Here is a 22,117-nt window from a genome sequence, read left to right as displayed (position 1 = left end):
AACTGGACCTAATGGTCAGGGGTCCCTTTACCATTAGGGCCAGACCTCAGAGAAAAAAGGAAGGGGAACAGGCTCCTGGTCTGAACTTGGAAGTTTCTTCATCGGAGTGGCATGTCCTGTTTCTCTGCTTGAGGTGAAGTGACACCAGAATTGGTGCTGGTTTGAGATGAGATTTTGCCAATTTCCAGGGCAAGATCTAATGTGATTTCTGCAAGATCTTGCTGGGAATCAGTGCAATCTCATCTCATATCAGCACCACTTCTCTGCCAGTGGCGGAGGCAGCAGGGCAGGCAAGGTTGCCCATGCAGTCACCATCTCAGGGGCTTCTGCCATGTGAGGCAACAGCCTCACACTGCCTAATGGCTCTGTGCTTCATTGCAGTCTCAATATTAATTAAAAAGCAAAAGCAATCATATTGAAGTGCATTTATATTATGCCTTTGTTGGGAAGCCTTACCTTGCAAAATAATATCCAGCAGAATATTAATTAACCTCCCTTCTTAGTGCCTTGGCAAAAAGGAATCGGGTTTATGCAAACATCTTCAGCTAGATGCACACTTTGGGGCATTTTTGCTTGCTCCAGACGCTGCCCAGATAGCAGGTTTGCAGAACACAAATGACAAATGTTATTTGCAAGGGAAAACAGATATTGGCCCAGTTTTCATGAAGCACTAAGCCAAACCATGGCTTACCGCAGATGAGCAAAACCATGCAGGCAAGGAGATTCCATCAGCTTTGGTCATTTCGCTGCTGTGCTAAGTAAGCCATGGTTTGGCTCAGTGTGTCGTCCAAACCCAGACTCAGGTTTTGTGGGCCGCAGGTTCCCTACCCACCACAATGCACCACATAAAGAACTCTCCAGTGATCTTAACTATGCAGGTGTAAGTTCTTGACACAGGTTATTCAGTGCCTGGGACAATAGCTCAGTCTATACATGACGATCTGCAGAATTTGGTGGCAAAGGTTTCTTTGGACAGCACCATGTAGCAAGCAACTAAGCCCCTTCCCTACATGCAGAAAACTAATGTATCAGGGTGAAGGCTTCAGCTCTATTGCTCTTTTTATGTGTGCATAGAACTTCTTATTTTTTTTTAGCGGGGCATCATTGCATCATGCACATCATACATAAGGACGTACATGGTTCAGGAGAAGCCCTGCTGCCTGCCTAAATGGAGGCAAAGTGTGAGGGTGTTTCTGCTTCCCTACAGAAGTGCAAGGAACTTTTAGGGAAGGCTTGTGCTCTCTACAGTGTCGCTAGTGAATGGACAGGGAACCAATCCATCAATTCCCTGTCCGCTCCTCTTCCTGCACGCGTCCTGTTCCTCCTCCCTCTCTTAATTAATACGAGCTGCTTTGGGAGACAATAATGGTCTGGGAAGCAGAATAGAGTAATAGGTAATGAACCTGTTGAATGTACCTGTTACAGTGTTTCCTAATGCTTCCTGATCACACACTCTTTCATTGCAACTGCAACTCCAGTGTCATGCATCAATAATGTTTATCTATTGTGGTTTGGAAACAATTGCACTGCCTCAGCCTGCCCCATCCTGAAGTGTTACTTTCTCAGTGCAAAGTTGAGCCAGCAGAATCTTCCCCCTCCACTAGCAGAAGCAGATCCATTACTGCCTGTTATGGGGCTGGATATATATTCTGTGTGTATTCCCACAAACCATATGTGAAGCACATGTGAAATTGGCAATCAGGCGTGTGGGGGTGGGGGAAGGGTACAAAGCAGCCCTTCTGCAAAAATCTGTCCGCATCCATCCATCACTCCATCATCACCTTGACACGTTTGACTCATAGTTAAGCAAAATCAGCCCTGTGCCAACACGGAGACTGATTCAGCCATGTGAAAGTGCCCAAAATGGCAGGAGGAGGAAATGGCAGCGATGGAGTAAGGAACATGCTTGCGATAAGTTATTTGCTTTTAGCTTACTGCTGCAAATAAAAATCTAAAGAAATCCGATATCCAGGATCATCCTACAGCCGTGTTGATTCTTCCAATATGGTTCTGGCCGCTAAATGTACTTAGAAGTTTTGTTGCAATCCAGCAGCATAAATTTTGTTAATTAAAACAAAAAAAATTATGTGCTTGATTTATATCTACTGCATCTGAAGACCCAAGGCAGGCATGTGTGTGTGTGTGTGTCTGTGCTTGCACAAAATTTCCAGTTAAAAAGAGTCAAGATCCAGTAAAGCAAAAAACATTAGTTTCCTGGCTTTAAAATCATCCCGAAACAATACCTTCCCCCCAGGAACCTGTGGCCCTCCAGATGTTGCTGGACTACAACTCCCATCATTCCTCATCATTGGCCATGTTGGCTGAAGCTGATGGGAGCTGTAGTCCAACAACAGATGGGGCAGTATCACTTTGGCTACCTTTGTCACTGCTGCTGCAACGTAGCACCTCCATCTTTTTCTATTTTTACCAGGGCCATGCTAACCAATCAAAGAGGTTGTAACTGAATGAAAAATGCAGCTCTGGGCCCTGTTTTTGAAATCAAGGGATGCTTTGAAAAGAAGAAGCAATCCCACCCCATGCCCCAGTCTTAAATGGTAACTTGGGATGTTAAATCCCATTAGATGAGACTGACAAGCAAGTGTACCTGGGTTTGCTGCTTTGGCCTGGAACTTGCCAGTTGTGTGATCGCTGCTAATGCGGGGCTGAAAGCAGAAGAGAGTTATTTTTAATCCAGTTTGCTTTCCAGTCTGTGCAGGCATTACATTAGAGCTACAAATATGGGAAATGTAAAAAAAAAGCAATTTGAGCATCGCTTGTGAGAGCAGCCTTCGTCTTGTGGTTTGGCTTCTGGATCATGCTTTCTACTTGGGCCGCTGTCCATGACTTAAAAGATGATGATTAGCAAACTGCGTATCTGCTGCATGAAAAAATTATTTCCCCCACTTCTCTTCCAGAGTTATAGGCATGTGTTCCTTTCTGCCTTTTCTAAATCAAAGCTAATGTAACATCACAGCATCTGTGGTGACAGCATCCGAGAACCAGTTTGCAGGAGTTTCCCTAACAGTTGCTAGCTGAAAATGCAGGAAAACAGTGACATCTATTGATGAAGAGCAGTAAGTTTTTTAAACATCGAGAAACCTGCTTTGGGTATCTTCAGTGGAATGGCTTTAAAACTAGAATGTGACCCTCTTGTTTGAGTTTCACTTCATCATTTTCCCACAACGTGCTCTGAACAGAACTGGAGAAAACAATTCCGTCTTCTTGCCTTTTCCATCTGGTTTAAATTCTACATGGAGTTGAACAATTGCCACGGCACCAGTGATGCAAATGGCTCTTAGGTAGAGAGGACCATTTTGCTACTAATCTACACCTGAAGTATGCTAAAATCCTAAAAGGGTGAGATCACTGACCAAACTTTCTAGGGACAAGAGTCTTCACTCTGTACTATTTTGATTGTCTGTATGGGAGGAGGGTTGGGGAGGAAGGAGGAAAAGGCAAGCTCAGGCTTGTTAGTTATTAAATTCCCACCTCTATATTTAACATTTTCCTTTCCGTTCCAAGAAAGTAGCAAAGCAAAATCTGGTGTGTCCTTCCCATCTCATCCCCATCTTATCTTATCAGCTATCTTATCTTTAAAAGACACCTCAAGGCAGCCCTGTTGAAGGAAATGAATGAATATCTGTTGCAATTAAAAATGAAATTTTGTGTTAAACTGACTTGTATGATAGTCACAGGCAGATTACCTGACCCTTTCTATCCTCACACAAATGTTTTTTTCTTCTCCTAGGGATCCCTGGCAACAAAGAAGTTCGGGTTTTTAACCTAACCTCCCTCACCAAGTCTGAAAACATCTTGTCTGCTCTGTTGCATTACTATGTTGGGGATCTCCAGAACAGTAGCAATAACTGCCCTCATATCAAGGGCTGCTCTCGCCATGGCCACAGGAAGCCTGACATGCAGATCAGCCTCTCGCTGTTGAGTTTTCCTCCATCGGGAAACCAAACCCGGACCCTGGGGCATTACTCCATCAACGTCTCCACTGCTTTCCGGGACGTCCTTTCTTGGCAATGGAAGAACATAACTCAAGTCTTGAGCAAGGCAAAGCAAAACAATGACCTGCTCATTGGAGTCAAAATGGCCGCCGTCGGCTGGCACACCTGGAAGAACATGCATCCCAGCTACGAGCCGTACATTCTCGTTTACGCGAATGACTCTGCGATTTCGGAGCCCGAGAGTGTCGTCTCCAGCTTGCAAGGGCACTGGAGCCCGCTTCCAGCCAGCTTCCCCAAATTAGACAGCCATTTGAAACGCGGGCTGGGAGAACGGCGGCAAAAGCGCTCCGCCAGTGTCTTGCTGCCTTTGCAGAACAACGAGCTCCCGGGCGCCGAGTACCAGTACAGCGAAGACGAAGGTTGGGAGGAGAGGAAGCACTACAAAACGCTGCAGCCCCGGCTGGCGGAGAGGGCAAAGAACAAGAAGAAGCAGAGAAAGAACAACCACCAGAAAAGCCAGACGCTGCAGTTTGATGAGCAGACCCTGAAAAAGGCAAGGAGGAAGCAGTGGAATGAGCCAAGATACTGCACACGGCGCTACCTCAAAGTGGATTTTGCAGATATTGGCTGGAGCGAATGGATTATTTCCCCTAAATCTTTTGATGCTTATTATTGCTCAGGTGAATGCCAGTTCCCGATTCCAAAGGTACAGTATTTCTCTCTCTCTATATATATATATATTTGTTTAGTCGTTTAGTCGTGTCCGACTCTTCATGACCCCATGGACCAGAGCATGCCAGGCACTCCTGTCTTCCACTGCCTCCCACAGTTTGGTCAAACTCATGCTGGTAGCTTTGAGAACACTGTCCAACCATCTCGTCCTATGTTATCCCCTTCTCCTTGTGCCCTCCATCTTTCCCAACATCAGGGTCTTTTCCAGGGAGTCTTCTCTTCTCATGAGGTGGCCAAAGTATTGGAGCTTCAGCTTCAGGATCTGTCCTTCCAGTGAGCACTCAGAGCTGACTCTCTCTCTCTCTATATATATATGTATATTTTAAATCTTGCTTTATCTCTACACAGTGCGGAAAAATGCAGCCCCATCCTTTTAACAAACTGCACGTGGCTTTCTTAAAAGTGTCAATAAAATCCAGCTTGATTGTTATTAAACCATAGTATGCAGTAAGTGGGCTTTCTCTCTCTCTCTCTCTCTCTTCCTAATGGCTAAGTAAGAATCCAGAACTGATTTACACAAAGATATAAAAATAAAGTTACAGGGGAGAATTACAGCAGGCTTTTTTTTACAGAATTCAAATATGCTATAAATTGCTTATTGGGTAATAATAATGTGCGAACTCGTGACCGCCTGGTTAATCATCCCTAATATCCCCTGCATGCCCATTTCTAAAAAAATAATAAAATACAACCGTGTTTAGTGCTTTATAAAAGTTGCAGCCCATTTCTAAAAATCGGTGTGCTGGAAAATAAGTGCTTTGGTTGGGGAGAATGATGCCCTAAGCCACAAGGTTCCACTAGGATGGGGAGAAAAATCACGCCATTGGCATGGGGTGTTTCAGCTACCATCTGGATTCCATGGGTGGCTGCCATGGTGCAGGTGCCTGTGAGAAACCCACACCGAGGACCTGAGCACAGATACACGCTTCCCTCCTGTGGTTTCCAGGAACTGGTATTCAGAACCATTACAGTCTCGGACTGTAACTAGTAGCTATTGATAGCCGCCTCCTCCTCCATGAATTTTTCTGTTCATCTTTTAAAGCCACCCAAGTTGTTGGCCATCACTGCTCCTGTGGAACAGAGTCCCATAGTTTAACTATTGTTGTTGTTGCTGTTAACATTTATATACTGCCCTTCATCAAAAGATCTCAGTGTGGTTCACAAGATAAAAGCACAAATAAATTATTATTGTTAATTAGATTTATATACTATGCATAATTTTAGGGATGCGGGTGGCACTGTGGGTTAAACCACAGAGCCTTGGGCTGGCCGATCAGAAGGTCGGCGGTTCGAGTCCCCGCCATGGGGTGAGCTCCCGTTGCTCAGTCCCTGCTCCTGCCCACCTAGCAGTTCGAAAGCACGTCAAAGTGTAAGTAGATATATAGATATCGCTCTGGCGGGAAGGTAAACAGTGTTTCCGTGCGCTGCTCTGGTTCGCCAGAAGCGGCTTAGTCATGCTGGCCACATGACCCAGAAGCTGTACGCTGGCTCCCTCGGCCAATAAAGCGAGATGAGCGCCGCAACCCCAGAGTCGTCCGTGACTGGGCCTAATGGTCAGGGATCCCTTTACCTTTTTTACTATGCATAATATAAAGAAATACTTACTTTCGCCTGTCCTGAATCTTTCAACATTCTGTTTCAGTTTTGTTGGGTGTCCACAAGTTCTAGTGCCAAGAGAGAGGGAGAAAAATCTTTCCTCTATCCTCTTTTTCCATGTCATTGTTATTACTGGTACTCTCCTGAAGTTCAGACCTATCTTGTAGTGGCTCATCCTGGCATCCTAACCCCCTCTTGCTGTGTGCCTCCTTCCACAAACCTACGCTAAGAGAATGGCAGCCAGGCAGGCCAGTGTGGAGAGCTTCGTAAGCAGCAACCTAATCTTTTAACTGATGGGGCGTCTTCACCCCCATCGCTCAGCCCAGACACTGAGGTCCCCCTCTGAGGGTCTTCTGCTGGTTTCAGGGAAGTTACAGGGAACCAGGCAGAGGGCCTTCTCGGTAGTGGCACGCTCCCTGTGGAACGCCCTCCCTTCAGATGTCAAAGGAGATAAAGAACCACAGTGGTACCTCCGTTACGAATGGGATCTGTTCCGGAGGCCTGGCTGTATCCCGGAAATTCCGTAACCGGAGGACCGCTTCTGCGCACACACGCGGCACCGCAGAGCGCTTCTGCGCACATGCAAGTGGCAAACCCACTTCCGGGTTTGCCGCATTCACAACCTGAAAGTTACGTTACTCGAAGGTAACGTAACCCGAGGGTCCACTGTACATAACTTTTGGAAGACATCTGAAGGCAGCTCTGTATTGGGGAGTTTTTAACGTTTGGTGCTTTATTATGTTTTACATGTTCGGTGAGCCACCCAGAGGGGCTGCGGAAACCCAGCCAGATGTGCGGGATATAAATATTATTATTATTATTATTATTATTATTATTATTATTATTATCAACAACTCTTGGGTGCCCCTGGCCATGTCGGCCCTATCATTAGGCAGAGTGAGGTGACCGACTCAGGCAGCTGATGTTGGGTAGCAGCAACGAGGTTCTGGAAGGCAAAGTGCTTGACCCTGTGGCCCTCAAGTGCAGTGAATGTTGAAGTTGCCAGTGTTGAAGTAAGATTCAGTTGCCCATTTCATCAGTTCCTGTGCCTGGAACGGTGTGTGCAGATGGCTGCCTTTGGTTTGAAAAGGAATTCTCCTCTGCTGATGATGCCGTATGACAATGGTGTGTTTTTATTTTAAATTTTTGGGTTTCTGACTATTAATAGGCCTTTTTTTTGCTATTCTGCCAACATTTGACCTTTCACAAAGCCCTTGAGGCTGCTTACAATTTGAAACAACACCCCAAGAATACTGCGTATAAAGCCACAAAAAATTGCAAAAAAGAATTAAGCATCAGTAACAACTACATTTAAGCAGAAGAACAGCAAACAAAAGTCATGTTAGAGTCCCCTAAAGACTCGTGAAACAAAAGATTTTGTCATTTCCCCATATAATGTTTCAAAGGATTGCTTCTGGTAGACCTCTTCCTTTCAAGGGAACTAGGGGAAAGGTACGTGGTGCATCCACTGGGCAGAAAATAAGTAGGGCTGATTCTGTTCAGTGCCTGGATGGGGCCCAGAGATGTGCAGCAGGGGCAAGGGCATTTAGAGACATTAAATGCAGTTTGCATTTGGTTTGCTCTCCAAAGTGCAACCATCCTGTGAAATTTTCACTTCTCTGAATTTTGCAATGCAATGCCAGTCTTCTCATAGAACTGTACAGTTGGAGGGGACCCTGAGGATCATCTAATCCAACCCTCTGCAATGCAAGAATACGCAGCTCTCCCATACAGGGATCGAACCTGCAACCTTGGCATTGTCAGCGCCATGCTCTAACCAACTGAGCTACTTGGGCAATGAGGACTTTTCTTTCACATTTTTGCAAAGTGATTATCCCTTATCTAATGCACCTTTGTGCGATATTCTCTGTGACGTAATGCACTTGTATATGTCATTTTCACTAATATATGCATTTACATCCACCTTAATATGCGCTTTTTAATGCACATTACTTGGCTGGAGAGCTGCATTGCAAAACTCAGAGAAGCGCAAACTGGGGAAGGATTGTTGAGTTTTGGTTTGCTCACCGTATTTTTCGCTCTATAAGACGCACCTAGTTTTTAGAGGAGGAAAACAAGGAAAAAAAATATTCTGAATCAAATGTTGTTGAAGAGGCTTGCGCAGCTATCCCTGAAGCCAGAACAGCAAGAGGGGTTGCTGCGCAGCAATCCCTCTTGCTGTTCTGGCTTCAGGGATAGCTGTGCAGCCTGCACTCGCTCCATAAGATGCACACACATTTCCCCTTACTTTTTAGGAGGAGAAATGTGCGTCTTATAGAGCGAAAAATACGGTATTTTTTTCACAAGACAGCTCACCATCTGAAGTGCAAGTTCAGCCGGGTTGCCTTTAAATGTGAACTGAACCAAATTCTTCCTCCCTTCCTATGGACTAATGGTGTGACTTGATACAGGGCAGCTTCCTCTGCTCCTTTGTAACTACTCACACTTCTTCCTTTTCCCCTTCCTTGCCGTGTTTCCATTAACCCCCTCTTGCTCGGGTAGGCATCCTGGATATCCAGATGCAGACCAGCTGGGAGCTGGGGGAGATAATAAAACCGGAGAGGTGGAGAGGGGAAATCCATGTGGATTTGAATCATTACCACTCTGTCTGTCTTAACAGCCCTACTTTCATCTAGCTTCCCAAAAACATGTCCGTAGGTGTCTGAGGACACTCATCATTTTATTTTATTTTACACTTCATGTGTTTTCTACAGGAAACACCTGCGCAACACAAAAGGTGGCTGTTGTGCAAAGTCTTGAGCTGCTCTAATGCAGAGACAAATATATGCGCCAAAAAGTACTGCAGGCAGAGGACTGGGCATTCCAACAGTCCCACACATAAAGAATTGCTACTCAGAGGGAAAGCTAGGACGAAAAATTGCTTCTGGAAAGGAATTCCTCTTTCTTATCTTCTCTGTAGCTCAGGGGTGATGGAGAACCTCAAGCCCAGGAGGCAAATGTGGGGGGGGGGGGGCAGGCCTCTCTAGATGGCTCTTGGGAATCCCTACAGGTCACACCCTCCTGGAGTGCTTTTGCCTGCATGGAATGTGTCATTGACCTGTGACAATGCTTCTTGTTTGCATGGATGGAAGGTTTGGGGGTGCGCAGCAACCCTCTGGTTTTGTGTGTGGCTGAAATGCAACCTATGGTGCAATGGTAAGCGCCACATCCACTTTTGTTTCTGGCCTTCAGGCATTGTTGTTGTTGTTGTTTAGTCGTGTCCAACTCTTTGTGACTCCATGGACCAGAGCACGCCAGGCACTTGTCTTCCACTGCCTCCCGCAGTTTGGTCAAACTCATGTTAGTAGCTTCGAGAACACTGTCCAACCATCTCGTCCTCTGTTGTCCCCTTCTCCTTGTGCCCTCCATCTTTCCCAACATCAGGGTCTTTTCCAGGGAGTCTTCTCTTCTCATGAGGTGGCCAAAGTCTTGGAGCCTCAGCTTCAGGATCTGTCCTTCCAATGAGCACTCAGGGCTGATTTCCTTAAGAATAGATAGGTTACCCTCCAACATTTCTCCAATGAAAACAGAGACATCCTATTTTGACAACAACAACAATTTTACTATATATTCTCCCAGCCTATCTGACTGGGTCACCCCAGCCAGTCTGGGCGGCTTCCAACGTATATAAAAACATAATAAAACACTTAGAAACTTCCCCATACAGGGCTGCCTCCAGTTGTCTTCTAAAGGTTGCATTGTTACTTATCTCCTTGACTCAGAGGGTCACATAATTCCATACCCTCCCAACATTACTCCAATGAAAATAGGGGTGTCCTAAGGAAAAGCAGAACATTCTTAGATCAAATCAGAAACTGGGGAAGCTTCTGTAAATCTGTGGCTGTCCCTGGAGAATTTGCTGATCACCAATTTGGGGAGCAGAGGCTGCTGTTGTAGCTGCTCTGACTCTGGGGTCTGCATGAGGTTTAGATACCAAGAGCCTTCAGAATAGACCTATGCCTATTTATTTAATTATTTTACTAGTTGCAGCTATTTATTCAAAATATTTTTGTCCTACCTTTCCCTTTCAAGGTGGCGAACAGGCTTGTTTCTTTAGCTAATAAACATATTAGTCCTGTCTTGCAAAAAAAAAATTGTCAGATGTTACCAGTCCACAAGTGTTTTCACCAGCCCATCTGTCTGAGCTCATGGCATTAGTCACCTGTATTGACAGTAATAAAAAGGTGGCGGGTGGAAGTCTTACTATTTATTTACAAAATGTTCCCTAACTGCTCACTGACAATCATGCAAGCCACTATTTACAAGCCTGCATTGGTCAGTTTTGTTGCCGCCGCCGCTGTTGCTGCTGTTTTTGCTTCGTGGGCCAACGTACACATAACATTATTAACACTTTTCGAACAGAATGCTTAAATTGCCCACTTTTGTTTTGAAGAGAAAGCAGCAGTGCCCCCAATACAGATGGGAGCCCCCACATCATTTTTTTTTTTTTGTAAATCACACACACACACACATGCCACAGAGATAGATGCTATTATTTCCCCCTGACTATGGCCAGCCACCTCAGTCTTATCTGCCTCGCAGAATAAAATGATGGGGAAGAATATATGTTGTGTGCTTTTAGTGCTGTAAACTGCAATTTTTTTATTATACAGTAGAACCTCGGGTTATGTACCGTCCTCCTTACGAACGCTTCGGGTAACGAGTTCCACTAACCTGGAAGTAGATGCTACTGGATGCAAACTTTGCCCCGGGATGCGAGCAGAAGTCATGCGGCGGCAGTGGGAGGCCCCATTAGCGAAAGCATGCCTCATGTTAAGAACAGTTTCAGGTTAAGAACGGATCTCCAGAACGAATTAAGTTCGTAACCAGGGGTCCCACTGTATAGCAATATAGGCAATCCTTGTTTTGTGCAGGGGGTTACGTTCCGGGTCCCCATGTGTCAGTTCTGGCGGCGCCTGTGTAAAATGTTCTGTCCCACCCAGTTCCACCCTTTTAGTGACTTTTAATGACGTTTAGTGATTTTTAATGACGTTTTAGTACTTTTAGTGACGTTTTAATGACGGGTGGCGCTGTGGGTTAAACCACAGAGCCTAGGGCTTGCCGATCAGAAGGTTGGCGGTTCAAATCCCCGCGATGGGGTGAGCTCCCGTTGCTCAGTCCCTGCTCCTGCCAACCTAGCAGTTTGAAAGCACGTCAAAGTGCAAGTAGATAAATAGGTGGGAAAGTAAACGGTGTTTCCGTGTGCTGCTCTGGTTCACCAGAAGCGGCTTAGTCATGCTGGCCACATGACCCGGAAGCTGTACGTCGGCTCCCTCGGCCAATAAAGTGAGATGAGCGCCGCAACCCCAGAGTCGGGCACGATTGGACCTAATAGTCAGGGGTCCCTTTACCTTTAATGACATTTTCAGGTCACTTCTGGGTTTGGCGCCATGTGATCAAGCGTCAATTGGATGCATGTAAATTGGCCATCGCCTGTGCACAAATATTTTTGCAATTAATAATGTAATGCCATCTTGAACACTTTGAAGGAAATATATGCTACAAATGTGCCAAATGGATGAATAAGCAATCTGATTCTAACAGCAAGAAGGAGGCACGAAACTCAACTCTCTCTGGGCCGGCTGATGCTTATAGCTCCCAAAGAACTTTTTGGATAGCTGAGCCCACTTCCAGGGTCAGAGTTCAGCTGAGGAGAACAGCAGCTCAGGAGAGAAGCTTCAGGCAGGCAGAAGGATTCCCTTCTCCTCGCTCAGACACTTGATCAGAGCAGTTTTGTGTCTAAACACATAGAACTGCAGCCCTCACATCTAGTATGACCCTGTGGGTCAGTTTACACGATGGGTAGCCCATGTGATGCTTTGGACAACAACTCTCATTGGTCCCAGGCAGCAACACAAATTGCTAGGGATGATGGGAATTGTAGTTCAGCAAACTCTGGGGCGGTGGGACACCATATTGGCAGGCTCTGTTTCCTAGTTCTGGAGAACCAAATGGCGTCACTTATACTGCACTGTATTGCTTCAAGTGCCGCACTGTACGTTCATATCAAAACTGCACATAGGAAATGAACAGCGGGGGCAGGGGGAATCCTCCTTGACATGCTCTTTTACTATAGCCTGAAGACCAGGAAAAACTTTACAGCTTGATTCTGTTGAATGTCTAGGCTGGCTCTGAGTAACAAGAGGTTCATTCATATTTCTTAGTGCAGTGCCTGGAAGGGAAAACCAAGAGTTTTAAATTTAAACTGAAAACCGCATCCAAGCAAGGCTCTGCGTCAACCGGAGAGTAGTTGCTCTCATACCACAACCGTGCAGGAAGGGTACCGCAGGCCAGCAAACATCTTTATTGCTATTTTGTGCATAAAACCACAAAAGCAGAACAATAAACTCACAACCCCTTTCAGAAACTGTAATTGACTTTGGAGAAGCATAACCTCCCAGCGTTCCTAATAAAATAGACTTGACATAAGCAGAGCACCTGTTTCCAATTCCTTTTAGCTCATAAGACACAATGGATATTTCATGGATCCCTAATGCAACCTTTTGTTCCTGGCATTCGGTGAGAGCAAAAGGACCTTAGAAAATTCCTGCGCACGCCTAGGGATAGCATAAGAGCCTTCATTTCTCTGTCCTAATTCGTATGCCTGCAGTGAAATAGTCTTCTCCTGTTTTCTGACTTCATTTTGTACATACTCTAAAGACGTGGGACCTCTAGAAATGTTTCTGGAAAAGAAATCCAGACAATGGGCTCGAAGGTCTCCTCCTCTTCCCTGCCCCACTCCACCCCACATTTTATGGATTACATCCTTTAACAGGAACACTGGGGGCTGGGGGAGGAACAAAAGACAGAGAACCATATATTGCAAATTATTTTTGCATAAGATATTGACTGGCTCAAACAGCAGCGCATTGAAGAACCCCCTTTTCCCATTTTGGGGTGTTAATAGATGCAACAGAGATCTCTTTATAAACTGCTACACCTTCCATTTCAGCAAATCATCCATGGAAAGGGAGAGAGGTCTGCTGGCATTATGTTCCATTTTGGAGAGGAATTTAAAGATTACCGGGAGGGAAATTGCATCTTGCACTGAAATTAAAAACACATCTTACCCGCCTGCTCTTGAATGGAGTGAGAGGCCAAATTCAATGAAGTGCATGTGCAGCAGCCAGAGATAGCTGTACATAGCATGATAAGGGGAGCTGGAATCTGCCTGGATTAGCTGTTTGATGGGGAAGGGGCAGAGAGGGGACAGAATACAGTCCCCACTTTCCTCCCGAAGAGCTGGCTCATATTCTAGCTAAGCTGCTTTCTGGGCTACAAACATGCAGTCCTGGTAACTGGAGTCAGCTGGGGGAACATATTGTTGTTGTTTAGTCGTATCTGACTCTTCATGACCCCATGGACCAGAGCACGCCAGGCACTCCTGTCTTCCACTGCCTCCTGCAGTTTGGTCAAACTCATGCTAGTAGCTTCGAGAACACTGTCCAACCATCTCGTCCTCTGTTGTCCCCCTCTCCTTGTGCCCTCCATCTTTCCCAACATCAGGGTCTTTTCCAGGGAGTCTTCTCTTCTCATGAGGTGGCCAAAGCATTGGAGACTCAGCTTCAGGATCTGTCCTTCCAGTGAGCACTCAGGGCGGATTTCCTTCAGAATGGATAGGTGTGATCTTCTTGCAGTCCATGGGACTCTCAAGAGTCTCCTCCAGCACCATAACTCAAAAGCAATAATTCTTTGGCGACCAGTCTTAATTGTGGTCCAGCTCTCACTTCCGTACATCACTTCCGGGAAAACCATATGGGCACCATCAATTTGTACGCATGTTCCCACATCCAGTTAGGAAACCTGATTTTGCATAGGCATGGCCGCTAATGTGCATGTTCGGCAAGATGCGCTTTGTTGCTACTAATAATTGCAGGAAACTATCTTAACAGATCAAGGGACGCGGGTGGCGCTGTGGGTAAAATGTCAGCGCCTAGGACTTGCCGATCGCATGGTCGGCGGTTCGAATCCCCACGGCGGGGTGCGCTCCCGTCGTTCGGTCCCAGCGCCTGCCAACCTAGCAGTTCGAAAGCACCTCCGGGTGCAAGTAGATAAATAGGGACCGCTTACCAGCGGGAAGGTAAATGGCGTTCCATGTGCTGCGCTGGCTCGCCAGATGCAGCTTGTCACGCTGGCCACGTGACCCGGAAGTGTCTGCGGACAGCGCTGGCTCCCGGCCTATAGAGTGAGATGAGCGCACAACCTAGAGTCTGGCAAGACTGGCCCGTACGGGCAGGGGTACCTTTACCTTTACTTATCTTAACAGATCAAGGCGGAAACATTTTTCTGCCCAAAGGGTGCATTTCCTTCTAGGCAGCCTTCACAGGAGGGGTGGTTGGCACATGCCAGCAGTGGGTGAGGCCAATGGCGCAGAATGGGGGGGCACAGAGACAGTTGCCCTGAGCACAAAATTCCTAGGGGTGCAAAATTTCAACACCCAGCGCTGCCTCAATATAGCTCTGCACTTCTGTCGCTGGGCTCCATTGAAAATGGCTTCTCTGTGTGGAACCAGGAAGTGATCTCTCCAAACAATGGAACGGCTTCTCTTTTCTTATCTCTGCAGCTACGATCTTCTGGGTGACGCAGACGCTGTTAGGCAGTTGAGTGCGCATGCGTATTCCGTCCATTTCCCTCCCTCTGCATGGCCCCGGGTGCTGGCAGCTCACACTAGGCCACTGGTGGGGTCAGAGGCAAAAGAGGGCAGAGAATTACATGTGAATTTTACCTTTTTGCAGTAGGCTAGTATCTACCCAGAACTCACACACCTCTCTCCATCCCCCAGGAAACCAAAAAGTTTTATCAGAGCTGGAGGACACATTCCAACCAGACAAAAACATTGGGCGGGCGCAATGTTGGGCTGGTGAGAGGTGTGACCTGGTGAAAGAGGGTTTGTTACCTACCTAAGGAGAGTCCAACGGGACAAACAGAGAGAGCCACATTCAGCCCCTGTCCTTTTATAGACAATACAGAGCAAGTCAAGTATAAACTGGGCAGCCTCTGTTTATTACATCATGAGCTCTTAAGAGGAAGGATGGCATGCAGTGGTTTGTGAATTTTATTTGATAAGTGATATCCTACATACAAAAGGTGGCATTTTGACATGCAAACGGTTTGTAAATTGCATTTGATAAGCAATATCCAACATGGCAGCTATTTCAAGCCCTGGGTCACCAACCAGTTGTTCTATCAGAGCTGGTTTTCAGATCAGTTAAGGAAGGTGTACAGTGTCCAATAAGATGGCTTGATTGAGGATTTATTTCACTTATATAAACTGTAATGTGCAGAATTAATTAGTAATGCTAACTTATGTGCAGGGGGCGTATAGTAGCTGGAGGAACTCATTGAACTCCGTAAACATGTAGGACTGGGAGCTGCAAGCCTTCCAAGTTACTTTATCTCTAATCAACCTGAAATAATGCCAAACCAAACTGAGATATTAGAACATACAGTGAATTTTATTATATGTTCAAACCGTAAGGGCAAATAAACCATCGTTCTTTCAGTGAAGCCTTGGCGATTAAACCTGGCATAAAAGCACTGCAGATCTGTTCATGGTGGTGCTGTTGTAAAGGATCAGTTAAACATTGTGTGTTCCCAGCCCAGTTAACCGCTGTTCTTCTCTTCTGCAGGCCTTGAAGCCCTCCAACCATGCAACTATCCAAAGCATTGTGAGAGCTGTGGGTGTGGTCTCTGGGATTCCAGAGCCTTGCTGCGTCCCAGACAAGATGTCGTCTCTCAGCATCTTATTCTTTGATGAAAACAAGAACGTGGTACTCAAAGTCTACCCAAACATGACAGTGGAATCCTGCGCCTGCAGATAACACCCTCCCCTGCAACCCAAGAAGCCTTATCTTAAAAAACACCTCCTGCGTTGACTTTGTTGCTTAACAGTTCTCCCCACCTGACCCCATTTTGCACTGCCAATGCATTTCATTCTCCAAAGAGTTTTAAACAAGTATGAATGAAAAGATGTGCAGGAGCCAAGAAGGAACACACCATAGGTTGCCACAATGTGGAAGGACTAGACTGTAACTTTCTTACTGTGAGAATATGGTGGTGGGGGAATGGAAAGCTCAGCACCAGTAAAGTAAGCAACAAACCTTGTTGTTGCAAGCTATGCATGGGGGGGGGGAATGAAATCTGCAAAGAACTTGTCAAGATGATATGAAGATTGGCAGGAAGACCATTTCGTATATTTCTGTACAAAGCTTTGTAAATGGTTCATCAAAACTGCTGGTTTTTTCAATCCACTCTTTTAGAATCTAGTGGTGAAGGAGATTTAAGATATATGTTATGCGTCTGAAGCAAAGCTTTCTGCCTTAGGTTACAGGAGAACTTCCCAAAGTGCTGAACAACACAATCGGTTCTGACATACGCAAAGAACCTAAGAAAATCCAGTGTAAGGTGTTTATTTCCCTGTTGTGGCATGTCAGAAGGGCTCTGTGTTTGTGCGTGCCTCTACACAGACAAGGGCTTCCTTTCGCAGAGTAATGGAAACCTTTATGTTGCAATCAAAAAATATTCTTCTCTTTGCATATCTACTAAAGATCAATATGCACGGGCAGTCAATCCAACAAAATCCTACTCGTTGACCTAGTGCTGGTCTTTGCAGGAATGTGGAAGAGAAAAGTAGGGGACTCCCAGGAGGTTGCTATGGCCCTCCAGATGTTGCTGTACAACCCCCACCACCCCTGGCCATTGGCCATGCTTGCTGGGGCTGATGGGAGTTGGAGGTCAGCAACATTTGGAGGGCCAAAGGTTACCTACAACTTCTTTGTGCAATGGACAGCTCCTAGCGCTGGTAGTTAAGCCCTGTCAGGTGTGATTTAAACATGATCATGTGTGTATGCATTTTTCAGCTTCCTGGTGCGAGGTTCCACGTGCTCAGTGACATGTATGAACCTGATCACTAGCACTCATGTATGCAGTTTCAGCCTGCTAGAATCGTGTGTTTGTAAGGAATGGCTACTTGGCATGCTAATGTCATGTGCACAGGTGCCTGCAAGCCGGTTGAAATAAGAATGGAAGGAGAACCGTGCTGGATCAGGCCAAGGGGTCAGGGAGAGGCTGATGGGAAAATCTCAAGCAGGATCTGTTCTGGCCACCTGCAATTCCCAAGCAGGCAGCATACAAAATCCTTAATGCCCAGAGCCCTGCCTGGGTCATCCTCCCCACCCCCCAAAATGTGTTGCAGCACATTTAGAGCAGCCCCCACTGTTGAGGAACGGAGTGCAGTTCCTCCCCAAAACAGCACTGGCGCAAGGAGAGCTTGAGTTCACCAAAGCCAATGAGCAAACTGATACAAAATCACCTGCCAGGTTCCAATTACAGCAAAACCACATTTCCTGATGTGGACCACGAAAAGCTGCAAACATTTGGACAAAAAAAAGGTTGCATCCCATAACAGAAGATTTACTCATGGCTGCAACGAATTCCTGGATCTTGCACTTTTGAATTTTCTGCCCTGTCTACTCCCTCCCTGCTAGCAATGGCTTTCTCACGTAATTCTTGATCAAGCTGTCCCTGCGCTGGTGCTACGTATGAAATCATGAAAGCTGAGCGACGTCCACTTTCATAGCTTTAGAGCAATACTGCGCAGACGTATCGAGTGTAGCACAAGGCCGCTAAACTGCATATCCATGAGCTCAGCTTTATTCAGTGGAACCAAAGACTAAGCAGAGGTTGAGTCATTAGCACATGACCTTCTGGAATTATAAACTATCCAGCCTGCAATCATGTATCATGGCTAGGCAATTGGATTAGCAGGCAAATAGGTTGAGAGTTATTTGGTCTCATGCTTGCAGATGAAAATTGGGGAGTAGCATCTCCTTTCCTCAGAGGAAGTCGGTGCTGAATGCAATGCGTGCAGATGTGTGCGCTTTGACCACACTACCTGGAAAGGCCAGCGCTTGGGATGGACTTTGACATATGATTGCTATGCATCTCACAGAAGATACGAAGTGCCTTCCAGTCTCTGCCAATAAAACACTGTGCATCTTTCTTGTATTCAAGCAAAGCTCTAGAGCTTGGAATGGAGCGGAAAGCTTTCATTTCCAACTCACTAGAGTTATCTTGCAGCTCCAAAGGGTTGGTTCCTCTTGCTGGGGAGCTGACAATATTAAGCTATCTCCTTTCCCATTTTTATTTTAAATTAAAATAAGACTTTGTACATTTTTATTTTTATTTTGCTTAGGAATTGTAATGCTTGTACAGTTGGCGTCAGTAAAGTTAAAAGGAAAAAAAAACAACTCCAGAGGATATTTGTATATAGAAAGAAGCTTCTATTCATGCCTTTAATTTATTTTATGTTTGTTGCCTTCCTGTGTGTTAATTAATTTCCACTTTTTAGTATTCTCAAAAACATTGGTTTTTGCATTAATTTTACAAAATTATGTATCTATGATTAGTGGAGCTGCATGCCATCGAAACCAAATTTACGGGATGGAGGCACACTGAGAAGGGACACTTTTCACTACTGATGTATAAGCTTGCCTGACTTGTATTTGATTATCTCCTTCAGTAATAGGAATTTTTCACTGCAAACTACTATGTACAAGTAAAAAAAAAATTTTTTTTTAATGTGAATCTTCATTCTCTCTCTTGATTTTTAATATCACTTTGCACAGAATAGTTTAAAACAGGATACACGCTCCCTCCTTGTTTTGTAAAGGATGACAAACAGGTTTTAAATAAATAAATAGGCTTTCAGTTTGGAAGAAGTTCCTTTTAAACAAACAAACAAACCCAAATTGTCACTCTCTGTACTTAAGGTAAAGGTACCCCTGCCTGTACGGGCCAGTCGTGTCCGACTCTAGGGTTGTGCGCCCATCTCCCTGCTCCTGCCAACCTAGCAGTTTGAAAGCACGTCAAAGTGCAAGTAGATAAATAGGTACCGCTCTGGTGGGAAGGTAAATGGCATTTCCGTGTGCTGCTCTGGTTTGCCAGAAGCGGCTTAGTCATGCTGGCCACATGACCCGGAAGCTGTACACCGGCTCCCTCAGCCAATAAAGCGAGATGAGCGCTGCAACCCCAGAGTCGGCCACGACTGGACCTAATGGTCAGGGGTCCCTTTACCTTTACCTTTACCACTCTCCACACAGACTTCCTGCAGTTCCAAGCAACAAAAGTCCCTAGAAGATTGGGCATGTATCATAGTAAGTCAAAGGCTAGCCAGGACTGCAATAGGTAGAGACTTGGGTTGATGGTAGTGAATTGCAGAAATAACCTATACTTAGAAGAAGTTTCCCCCAATGTGGCCAGCGCTAGCGACTCATTGTTGACAGCCATAAGGTGCTAAATTGCCGGTTGTGTTGAATGCAATGGGTGTTGCTCTGTTGATGGAAGGCATCTGTTAACAGAATGCAGCGGGAGGGAATTATAAGTAAATTTCCCACCCCCTATTGCCTGCAAATCCAAAATCTGAACTGAATAAAAATGAGAAAGAGAGAAGACCCAATTGCGATAGATTCGCCCACCCCCATTGTAGCTGAAGTTAAGAAATATTTCATTTTGGTGTGTTAGGAATGTAGGGGGCCTGTAATAGTAAAGTTCCTCTGTGTGGATGGGATGGGAACAAAAGGACTGAGAGATGAGCTAAAAAATGTTAGGGTTTTAAACTGGATACAGTGACACCTGGCTTGAGAGCACTACATGTGAAAAGGATCTAGGAGTCTTGGTTGACCACAAACTTGACATGAGCCAACAGTGTGACGCGGCAGCTAAAAAAGCCAATGCAATTCTGGGCTGCATCAATAGGAGTATAGCATCTAGATCAAGGGAAGTAATAGTGCCACTGTATTCTGCTCTGGTCAGACCTCACCTGGAGTACTGTGTCCAGTTCTGGGCACCACAGTTCAAGAAGGACATTGACAAACTGGAACGTGTCCAGAGGAGGGCAACCAAAATGGTCAAAGGCCTGGAAACGATGCCTTATGAGGAACGGCTAAGGGAGCTGGGCATGTTTAGCCTGGAGAAGAGGAGGTTAAGGGGTGATATGATAGCCATGTTCAAATATATAAAAGGATGTCACATAGAGGAGGGAGAAAGGTTGTTTTCTGCTGCTCCAGAGAAGCGGACACGGAGCAATGGATCCAAACTACAAGAAAGAAGATTCCACCTAAACATTAGGAAGAACTTCCTGACAGTAAGAGCTGTTCGACAGTGGAATTTGCTGCCAAGGAGTGTGGTGGAGTCTCCTTCTTTGGAGGTCTTTAAGCAGAGGCTTGACAACCATATGTCAGGAGTGCTCTGATGGTGTTTCCTGCTTGGCAGGGGGTTGGACTCGATGGCCCTTGTGGTCTCTTCCAACTCTATGATTCTATGATTCTATGATTCTATGATTCTATGATTTTCTGGGTTGGTTGAGCAACTAACCAGATTTTAACGGGAATGGGAATTAGTTTGTGGCCCACCAGAAAGAATTGGTTTATGAGAAGTGGATTCTTTGCACGCCGTATCACCATAAAAGAGAATGATAAGATGGCAAAGAAAAGCGCAACTTCTTCATAAAACAGCTTTTGAAAAATCCCCATGTGGTGAAGGAAGGGGCAAGAGAAGTCTTTTATCTAAACTTTCCAGAGATCAAAGTTCTCTTTTCTTTTCCATTCTTCAATGCACATTGCAGGTTTCCGCCCCCGAAAAAGATGTTAGGTAAGACCTGGGTAAAACTTCAAAGCCAAATTAAAAAAAAAGGTGGCATGTTGAAAAGAGGCAATTCAGGTGGGGAAAGGTTGGTGATATTTATGTGCATGCATTCATTTATACAGAAGTAAAATAAATGTTGTTTGTTCTCTGAGCTGTTGCAAGGAGAGCATTAAAGCACTTGGAAGATTTTTTAAAAAAGCTTTTAATGCAAAGTTCTGTAGGAATACTACACCTGGATCAGACTGAAAGCCCATCAAGTCAATTGTTCTGTGGCCAGCCAGATGTTCAGATGTTCAGTGCCAGATTATCAAATAAGAAGAGCAGGTCTATAGGCCTTCTAGGGGCTCCGCAACAATGGATCAAAATACTATTGACTTGATCTTGAAAGACAATTACAAAAGCGTATTAGGAGATAATTTGCAAGCCTCCCCCCAGGTTTCGACTGCCTAGAGGACTCTGCGGGTTTAATGTGACACTACAAACCTGGCCAGATCCAGGTGGGAGGCAGCTGACTGCAAAGACCAGCCTGGCAACACAATGGCAGGCGGTAATAGCCATAATCAAATCCAAGTTAGGAGCATAGGAGCCAACTCCTAGGGGCCAAGGTCCCTTTGGCACCCCCCAAAAAAAATTTGAGGGGGGCCACCAAAGTAAATGAGGGATGCAGGTGATGCTGTGGGTTAAACCACAGAGCCTAGGACTTGCCGATCAGAAGGTCGGCGGATCAAATCCCCACGACGGGGTGAGCTCCCATTGCTCGGTCCCTGCTCCTGCCAACCTTTGAAAGGTACCGCTCCCAGTTTGAAAGCCCATCAAAATGCAAGTAGATAAATAGGTACCGCTCAAGTGGGAAGGTAAACGGCGTTTCCGTGTGCTGCTCTGGTTCGCCAGAAGCGGCTTAGTCATGCTGGCCACATGACCCGGAAGCTGTACGCTGGCTCCCTCGGCCAGTAAAGCGAGATGAGCACTGCAACCCCAGAGTTGTCCACGACTGGACCTAATGTTCAGGGGTCCCTTTATCTTTATGTAGTGTATAAACGGTGAACCGACATACTTCACTTCCCTATCTCCCACAATTCCTCTTCATTTGCCCAGATTTCAACTCCCACCTGTCCTTCAGTAGGTAAACAACCCCCAAGTCAAAGACATCATTTCCTCCTCCTCCTCCTTGGAGAAGAAGAGAAGAAGAGTTT

General features: G+C 45.7%; 1 protein-coding gene across 1 annotated transcript in view; it reads left to right on the top strand.

Moving 5' to 3' along the window:
* The window catches only part of BMP3 (bone morphogenetic protein 3), a 35,777-nt gene extending 16,911 nt beyond the window's left edge, over positions 1 to 18,866 (top strand). Inside the window, exons 2-3 of the mRNA XM_053404313.1 lie at positions 3,749 to 4,659; positions 15,911 to 18,866. Coding sequence (XP_053260288.1) covers positions 3,749 to 4,659; positions 15,911 to 16,102 — 1,103 coding nt within the window. The 3' untranslated portion in view covers positions 16,103 to 18,866. The remainder of the gene's footprint in view (positions 1 to 3,748; positions 4,660 to 15,910) is intronic.
* Positions 18,867 to 22,117: the final 3,251 nt, after the last annotated feature.

This window comes from Podarcis raffonei, chromosome 9, assembly GCF_027172205.1.
Source record: "Podarcis raffonei isolate rPodRaf1 chromosome 9, rPodRaf1.pri, whole genome shotgun sequence".
In the NCBI taxonomy this organism is placed as follows: Eukaryota; Metazoa; Chordata; class Lepidosauria; order Squamata; family Lacertidae; genus Podarcis; species Podarcis raffonei.
Note: the sequence above shows the minus strand (reverse complement) of the source record. Positions and strands in the feature narration are given on the sequence as shown.